Here is a 9,615-nt window from a genome sequence, read left to right as displayed (position 1 = left end):
ATTTTGAAAGAATATGATTTTGTCGATTTTTACTTGGATCCATGTTGATCTGAGCATTAGACCTGTTTGTGATTGCCGCCACTGGTTCTTCGTTAGACGTAACCCTAAGATCACGATGCCTTTCTTCCTGTACAAGTAGTGCGAAAGCTTTAGATATATTCGACAATGGTGTCATCAAGAACAATTGGTTATTTAATGGCACTGTAGCTCACATTCAATCCCATAAAGAATTATATAAGTCTTTTCAGGTTTTGTTGTTCATAAATGGCCTTCACAGTTCCACACGTGCATGACAGACTAGTTATATATGTTGACAACTCATCCCATAGGCCCTTCATTTTTGTGTAGTAGGCTACCACAGAGGTTTGCATCTGCTTAAGATTTATGATTTCTTGCTGAATTTGATATATGTGCGAAGCATTCAATTGAGAGAATCGATCACGAAGTTCAACCCATACTTCAATAGCGGTTTCAGTGTAGATGACGCTTGAAGATAGATCTGGATGCAACAAGTTGAGTATCAATAATTATATCATGTTGTTGCATCGTTCCTAGTTAGCAATGGATTTTGTGGAAGAAGACGATTTTTTGATGGATTCATCTACGAATCCAAACTTATTTTTTACAGATAGTGCCATAGTTATATCACAACACCATCTGGTATAGTTGTTGCCAGTAAATGGTTGTGATACAAACGTCATGCTAGGGTTGTCTAAGTGATAAAGGAAAAATGGGCTCTCTATTATTTTAGAATTCTGGCTTGAAGCACTTTCATTTTCGCTATCCATCATGTCAAGATGTCACCTGAGTGCTTGGATACCACGATAGAAAAATGAAATTAAGGATACGTGAAAAAATATTTTTATTTTTTCTTAAAAAAAAACTTGCGAAATGGTGTGGTCCATATATACATTACACGTAGACGTAACAAAAGAAAAGATAACAAACAGGAAAAGATAATGTTGAACAGTATGCACATCTTGGCATGTTTCCTTTTCCATGTTTTCACGTGTAAGTGATTGACCCGCATGTGGTACAGTAGACGATGCTCGTGTAGATGACCTTAAAAGATTATTATTTCACGTGTACGTTCTACTGTACATGTGTTATCTTGATGTATCATCAACAATCAAGGCAATCTGTTAGCCTTGTTATCGATAATGGTAAAATGTTATCGATAATGGATGCCAATAATTAAGGAAAAGGGCGCGGCTTATCTTGCTGTATTGTTGTATTGATAACCAAGGCTAATATCGATACCGATAATCAAGGTAACACGGTCGATTCAGTGAGATCAGGCAACAGAGAGGAGAAGCCCCCGATAGGAGACCTCAACCCAAACCAATGGCTTTCAAACGAGGTGGGCAAGAAAATGCTACAAGGAGAAGGAACTCAATTGGGAAGGTGTGTCAAAATGGAGGAGTATCTAAGCAGGCTATTCTGCAAGATTTGAATCACTTGGCAGAAGAGCTAGAGAGAGGGCTTCAATCCTTTAAGAAGCGCAAGAAAGATAGAAAGGCACCCTCATGAACCATATCAGATGAGTTAGAAGTGGAGAATTTGAAAGGATGGAGGCCACTATGACCCCAAATAGAATTGAACCTACCCCAAGCCCTCATCCATGAAGATAATGTCTTGGTATGATAGAGGTTTGGGGCAAGGGTGGTGGGTACGAAGGGAGTTAAATTCTACCCTCCAGCATGAATGTGTGAATGTTGATTTCTTTCTGCAGACAAAAATTACAGTAGAAAAGTTTCAGCTGATGCAAAAGGAGTCCCCCCAGGTTTTGGTACATATTTTGTATAAAAATCAATAGAGTCAGAGTTTGCTTTGTCTCATGTTTTGCTCATTTTTTGGACAGACTATTAGCCCCACTGGCTAAATCGGGGTTGAGGAAGTCCTGAAAGGACCACCGATACCCTTTCATATGAGGGTGTTCAGTGTATTTTGAAATCATTTTTCATCAATCAACTGGTAGATGTCTGCCTAACCCCAGCTTGCCTATCAAAAAAAAGAAAACAAAAGTTTTACATTGTCATATTGAAACAGGGCTAGAGTCAATGAGACACCTCTGGGCCTGTGTTGGAGATGTGAGAACCATAACAGTGGGTTTATCTGAAATTAAAAAAAAGGTTCATAGGTTGATAGGCATTTAAATATTTGCAACATACACGCATCATCTAGCTTGGTCAAGGACAAAGATGTCCTCCCAACAATAATAACAAAACTAGCAGTCTAAAACTTTAAATTCATTAAATAATCATCATTTGGAAATTTAGTTAATTTTTTATGATGGTAATGCTGACAATGATAATGGCCATTTTGAGAGAGAGAAAGTGAACCATCATCATGGTTAGGATGCTCTATGTTATGGGCCAAGAAGTGCCAAGTTGACGGCCGTGATTCTGTGCCTGTGATGTAGAACTTTACGAGTATTTCCTCCTACTCACCGGAGATATTTTCCCGATGGCTTCAACCTTGCAGCAAGAGACAGCAACACAAGACAATATAATGCCTGATTACACAAGAAAATGTGGCGCCCCATCTCATGCAATGGCAGATGTCTAATTCAGTTTAGAACCTAGTCAGAATCCATCGGACATGCATCGTTAAGGGAAAGATTGACACATGTTTCTTGTACATTAATCATATTGCACCTGACTCCTCATCAGAGGGGTAACTTGCACGTCCTCGTGAGATGAAGCAATAGACGGTGAAGATGTCAAATCAGGGAGCCTTTGTAGTGGGCAGCTTGATTATGGTAAAAGATAACATAATAATATCATTAGTCGTTGATGGTAACAGTCTTATAATAGCCATCACGAAGCACTTGGTGATAATTTGTTTTTTCATGTAAAACCAAACACTCAGCGTGGTGCATACGACGGACTTAGTGTTTAGGACCGTCATGTTTTTCACCTTTTTGCTCTGATGTATATACCTTTTTGGCACTCTAGAGTGCTCCACAAGACCTTAAGGCCTAAGAACCCCGTGTATTCTGACCCTCTCTTTCCCTCTTGATGTACTTTGCTTTCAAGTATTTATAAAGAAGCTTTTTGCATCTCTCTTTCTCTTTGTGCTTGTGCATACGCGTACTCTTGCTTTTGCTCATGCACGTGTGTTGTGTGTTGATTGTGCGCTTAAAAGGCCTGCCTTCGGTGTGTGTTTGCCCAAAGCTATGTCACGGGGGCCTTCGCTTCTCAGCCCGTGACACTTAGGCCCCATATGCATGACCATGATCATTAATTAAGGGGCATTTCATCCTCTTGCTTTTAAAATGGCCGGCATTCAGGGCTGAGTGTACTGTCCTTTTTATATTCCTTTATACCTTCCATCAAACATAGGAAAAAGCTTTCAAGCCATCAAGTAGGATCACATGCATTAAGGCAGAACTGTTTCCCACACCCATAAAAATCGGACTACTTTGTGTCTTTTACTATTTGTCTTGGCATCACTTTTACGTAGGAATCCAATCCCATGTTGTTGGATAGGAGTCCGGATCGGGTGCAATCACATGGCACAAAATTTATGCATGACAGGCCTGTCCCCAAGATGGAGGGTGCTTAATGCACAAATGTGCAATCATATTGCACCTGATCTCTTCAGGATCGACAAAACTAAATTTTTAAATACACACCAAACTTTTGGCACCAAAGGTTTCTCACTTTTAATCAAATGCTCCATCCCTAAACTGCCGTTAGCGTGCCCTTGGGGCAGCAATAACTATTATATTAAATTTACTAATTTGCCCTTGCAGCAATTGAACTGCACATCTTGGCTTTTCTTATCAACCCAAACTTAATTTATATCTAATTTTTTTTATCCACGTTAGGATGGTGCGATAAATGAGGTTTGAATTAAAAATTTGATTATGACAAAAATAAAAATCATTGAAATAAAATTCAGTATACATTTAAAATTAGATGCTTGTTTGAAAAAAGTGCATAAGAAAATATAACTACCTAAACTATATACCAAATCCAATGGCAAAAAAAAAAATGCTTAAATCAGGGATGTCAACGGGTCATATGTAACCCAACATCCGACCTGAATCCAAATCCGATTTGTCAGATTACTAACCAATTTCTTTTATTAAGTCGGATTGAGTTAGCATAAGCATGAAAAAATCCAAACTCACAGTTCAATTGCTTCAAGGGCAAAATAGTTACTTTAAAATAATAGTTAGTGCTAACCCAAGGGCAAGCTAACCGGCAGTTTAGGAATGGGGGCATTTGATTAACAGGGAGAAACCTTTGATGCTTAATTGAAAACCTTCAAAAGTTTGGTGGACATATGAATTAGAGCCAAGTTTGGTGTGTATTAAAAAAATTCTCATATGATGATGATGATGATGATTACAAAAAAATAAATAATATACATATCACATGATGGCATAGCACTATCCAGTGAACCTTGTGTGACAATGAACCGAGATGTAATCTATGTAATTCATTCAGTGAAAAACATATTTTAAATTGCACAATTTTGATATTTAGACATGTTTTAGAACTAACAAAAAAAATCTTACAATACAAAATGAGGATTTTAATTATATTGAAGCAACACCATGCAAAACATGTGTTATGGTGAAAAATGAAAAATGATAAAACACATGGACACGTTTCATTTAGGTAGATAATACTTGCAAATCCAACTTAAATTTTGTACGGTATCATCAGTAGTATTGAATATTTACATATGAAATATTTTGGTACACTCAAAAGTATTATACTCTCTGGTAGTCGCCTTCCAAACGCGACCATCCTTTTAGTGGAGAACATGAATTAGATCAAGTGATTTTTATGTGCAGACGTTTGCAGAAAAGTCTTAAGATCAGTAGCCCACAATACACTAAACTTTCACATAAAAGTTTTGTTTTTACATGAAATTAATTTCTTTTTGCTAAAGGAGAGTGCCAAACTCTCTCTCTCTCTCTCATAAAGCTTAGCACTTTTGTTAATAATAGATTTTGCACTTGTTGGGCTTGCACCAATTGAAGCCTACGAAGTCTTTGTCTTCTTGGTTAGGGGCAGTTATGGTTTGTCACATGACAGTTGGATGACCATGGTTCGAAACCTACATAAGCATTCCTTGCTGCAAGGTTGAAGCTGGGAAAGCTAGCCTACAACTTGGTGGGCTGGGGGCACTCAAACATTTTACCAACCGAGATCTGGGAACCAATTCAGGCATTGTTGCCACCACACAATTTCGAGTCCAGTTGACTCGAGCTGCCAAAGTGGTGCACATGCAGCTCAGCTGGAAGTGGGCATGCCCACAGCATAGGGATGTCAACGAGTCGGACTTTATCCAATATCCGACAGAATTAGATTATATTTAGTTACATTTGGTAAGCCAAAACCATACCCGATTATAATCAGATATGAATATGGTTTTGAGTTTTGCTACCAAATCTGACAAATATCCGAATATGTTTACATGTAAAAAAGCAGATCTAATAGTATCTTTTTACCATCCAAATCCAAATCTGAATTCAAATCCATTTAACCAACATCGATTAGTCGAACATGGTATTGGCCACATCCGAATAGTATCAGCTTACATCCCTACCACAGCCCTATATGGCCTGGAGCTTGAAGCTCCAGGAGAGGTCCAGAACCGTAACCCTACTACGGTTTTGGGGACCAAGGTCCAGTCTAACGATCGCTATCTAACCAACTAACTGACCCAACCGAGCAGGTCTAGCCGACCTAAAACTGAGCCGTGCAGGCCGGGCTCGCATGGACCTTCGATCCAGTTTTTCCTTGGTTGGAACGGGGAAGGAAGTAGGAAGCAGATCAGGTCATGCTGAAAATGAGCGTTTTTGCTCATGCGGACATCGTGGCCGTCTGTTTGCATTTTGGATGAATGCCACGTGGTTTTGTTGACTTTTGAGCTTTTTAAAATGCAAATCGGATGGCCACGATGTCAGCATGAGCAAAAACGCTGATTTTCAGCATGACCAGATCTGCTTCTGTGAGCTAGCGCGGATCACGTAAAGCGTATCTCCAAGGTCAAAATTGCACTTGTCATGCGTTGTGGGACCCACAAGTTCTTGTGACTAGTGCCAAATAAAACAGGTCGCGTTTTCACCGTTACATAATGAAAGCTTTTCTACTGGCCTGGCTTTTATTATTAACGCATCTTCTTCTTTTTTTTGGAAAGACAAGCTGGGGTGTGGTGAGGCAGACCCACACCAGTTATTACCACAGTGGGTTTTGAACCTGCAACATCCAACCAGAAGGAGAGGTGCACTGACAGCTCCTACCAACCACCCAGAGTCCCCGTTGGTTATTAACGCATCTTCTTTAAGAACAGATAGTGCTCATAGCATATTACAAACACGGTTTCATTACATTATTTCAAGATTTCCTTTTATTTTCTTTTTTTGTTTCTACGGGTATTACTTTTTATTGTCATTGATTAAGTTATTCACCCTTGAAACTGATATGTTTGCTTAAAGGTTCATTGCCTTCCTCTGTGTTGCTGTCATGGCCCAAACCAAGGCTTGGTTGTGTGCTAGTCAAGACGGTTTGAGTGCAAACCTTGCCACTCTCTCAACACTAGAGCTGTCAAAGGTGGTAACTGCTAATCACTTTTTTAGCTAACTGTCAGTTAATCAAACTTTTAAAGGTCTTTTTTTTTCATGTTTTCTTTAATTAATCTCATACCACATATGTATTCTACATGCTTGATTTTATAGTAACCAACTGAGATTTTTGGATTTTGAAATGCAGGTAGCTTTTTTATAAAGTTTAAAAAGCAACCATCTTAGATTTTCTATAAATATTTAAGTCTTAAAAATTAAATTTTTTATGAAAAGCTATTGATAAAATGTCATTATAGTAAATTGATCATGTCGAACACATTTATACAGTCAAATTTAAAAAGATATAATAAAAAAATCCTTCAAAAAGCGATTAGCTAGCCGGTTAGCTGAAAAAGTGGTTCGCAGTTACCAGGGAATATATATATATATATATATATATATATATATATATATATATATATATATATATATATATATATATATATATATATATATATATATATGTCATATCTTAAAAATCTAAGCGTAAATTAGACTTTCTCTCTCTCTAAACATCAGAAAAGGCATGGTCAGTTTTGTCAGGTCAAAGAAAAAAAAACCCCAGAAATTTCCCGTCGAGCAGAAGACAAAGAGCTACCCTTCAATTTAACCCACCACGAGTCACGAGCAAACTTAAGATTCGAGAGAGAGAGAGAGAGAGAGAGAGAGAGAGAAAAGGCATCTCATCATCGTCATCACCATCTTCTTCTTCCTCAACTTTTTCACTGCCTTCACTCTGATCTCCAGAGAAAAAGAAGCCCCAAGAAAAGAAAAACCACCGTTGCCAAACATGGTCATTTCGGGATCGTTTCGGAGATGAAGAAGCCCGCAGGAGCCATCGGGTGACCACCTCCATCGGGCTGTTAGTGGGTCGTGCCGGGCACCAAAAGCCTTCTGAAGAAGAAGAAGAAGAGAGGATGGTTCAGAACCTGACCACCTGCCTCTACCAGACGGAGCTGGGCTTCATCACGGTCACCTGGTGCCGTACCCTGATGGGTGGCCAATCCCTCAGCTTCACCGTCCATCCCAATCATAACGGCCAGGATGACGACGACGACGAGACGGCGTCGGTGTCGCACCGGGTCCAGATGAACCCGTGGCTCTTCTGGAAGAAGAAGGGATCGAAGAAATTCTACCTCCAGGGCAAGAAGGCGAGGGTCTACTGGGACCTCTCCAAGGCGAGGTTCTCCTCTGGCCCCGAACCGGATCGTGGCTTCTACCTCTGCCTCGTCTCGGATCGGAAGACCATGGCCCTCCTCGTCGGCGACCTCCGCCATGAAGCCTACGCCAAGACCCGCGCCCAGCCGCCCCGCGATGAGCCGGCCCTCGTCTCGAGGCGCGAGCACGTCTTCGGGAGGAGGCTCTACGCCGCCAGGGCGAGGTTCGGCGGCGGCGAGCCTCACAGCGTCACCATCGAGTGGGAGGCCGACGGGCCGGTTCTCTCCTTCCGAGTCGACGAAAAACCGGTTCTGAGAGTAAGGCGCCTGGCGTGGAAGTTCAGGGGGAACGACCGGTTCGTAGTCGACGGCATACCGGTTCAGGTCTACTGGGACGTCCACAACTGGCTGTTCGACCCGGGCTTCGGCCACGCCGTGTTCATGTTCCAGGAGGAACGAACCGGCGGTTCGTCTTCGGTATCGGAAACCGGGTGCTCCGTGCCGTTTCCGAGCGGGTTCGGGCTGAACGGACCCGAAAAGAGCCTCCTGAAAACCGGTTCGTCCTCCTCCTACTCTTCCTGCTCCTCCTCCTCCGGCTGCAGCTCTTCTGTTCTGGAGTGGGCCAATATGGAATCCGACACGAACGCGTCAGGGTTCTCGTTGGTGGTGTACGCGTGGAGGACTTGAGAGTTGCCGGCGGTTTTCCGGCTTTTGGCTTTTGAGTTGACATTTTGTATTTTTATGTTTTTAAACAATGTATGGATAAATAATGCACCAATCAGAGAGGGAAGAAAAAACGAATTCCGTTTTGTGTTTGTGGTTTTCTGTTCAGTCCCCCGCCGTAAATCTCGCCGGTGATAATGTGGTCGTCCGATTTCCGGCGAGCTTTTTGGGGGGGGGGGCTTTGAAACAAGGATTTTGCCATGGCGTGATTCCAGGTGCGAAAATAACGTTTTGGACTGCAGTTTGACCGTTGACCAGTGGGCTCCATCTAGTTGACTGGTTCACGTGGTGAACCGTGCACGCCAAAAGCTGCGTTTGGTGAATTCATTAAATGAGCCAAGCTCGAGCAAGGGCTATTTAGCCCCAGCTGGGTTCGTATAGGATCAAGCGGGCTTGTAAGGACAACGTACGTATTGTTTGTAAAGTATGTCAATTTGTTTTAAATAAATTGGTAGTTCGTTTCTTCGCTTTAGCAATTTATTTTGAAAAAACAGACCCAAGGGGTTTGGAGTAGTGGGATGGTGCCTAGACTGCTTGACCGGCAGTCTAGGTTCAAATCCCATGGGCATCTCCTCCCTGCGTAAGCCAAAGCTCGGCGACTCCCTCGGGTAGAGGGGTAAACCCTTGTAGTTTGATGCTGACATGGACAGAGACCATAAGTACGGCAGGCTGAGCCAAACTGGCTCTGTGCCTGGGGGCGGTTTCTTTGAGTAAAAAAAAAATTCTTTTGAAAAATCCAAAAATTATGTGAAGAGTTCTCAAAGTTCAAATTAACCCCTTGTCTCCCTTACGAAAAAATATAGATATACAATTTTTTTACATATAAACTCGTTAAGCAGTATTGCTTATATTTTACATATATTTCATATCGTAGATCGTCGATGATTGAAGTGTCTGGCTTGCAAGCAATTAGAGTTCAAATCCTATTGCTTACAACTCAAACAATGTATTCATTTTGCAAATGAGCAAATTTGAGCTGGCTCAAGTGAATTGTTCTGAATCAGTCAAAAATAATTAAACTATATTACGTGTCAATCATAACATGACACATGTTATAACTATTAAATTAATATTAAAAAATAATTTTAAGTTATTTTTTTATATATTTTGTAAAATATAACCGATTGAAGTCGATGTCGCCATACGATA

The 9,615-nt window shown here is 40.9% G+C and overlaps 1 protein-coding gene across 1 annotated transcript; it reads left to right on the top strand.

Moving 5' to 3' along the window:
- Window positions 1-7,503: 7,503 nt before the first annotated feature.
- LOC149847975 (uncharacterized) lies at window positions 7,504-8,430 on the top strand. Its single transcript, XM_090002869.1, has one exon. The coding sequence runs from the start codon at window positions 7,504-7,506 to the stop codon at window positions 8,428-8,430; it is 927 nt and encodes a 308-aa protein (XP_089858995.1).
- The last annotated feature ends 1,185 nt before the right edge of the window (window positions 8,431-9,615 follow it).

Source organism: Nuphar pumila, chromosome 1 (genome assembly GCF_984573655.1).
Source record: "Nuphar pumila chromosome 1, dmNupPumi1.hap1.1, whole genome shotgun sequence".
In the NCBI taxonomy this organism is placed as follows: domain Eukaryota; kingdom Viridiplantae; phylum Streptophyta; class Magnoliopsida; order Nymphaeales; family Nymphaeaceae; genus Nuphar; species Nuphar pumila.
The sequence above is the reverse complement of the archived record's forward strand: the minus strand, read 5'-3'. Positions and strand labels throughout refer to the sequence as shown.

What these genes read in the sequence shown, in the direction of transcription:
- LOC149847975 (XM_090002869.1), top strand. Translation starts at nt 7,504, where the DNA reads ATGGTTCAGAACCTGACCACCTGCCTCTACCAGACGGAGCTGGGCTTC.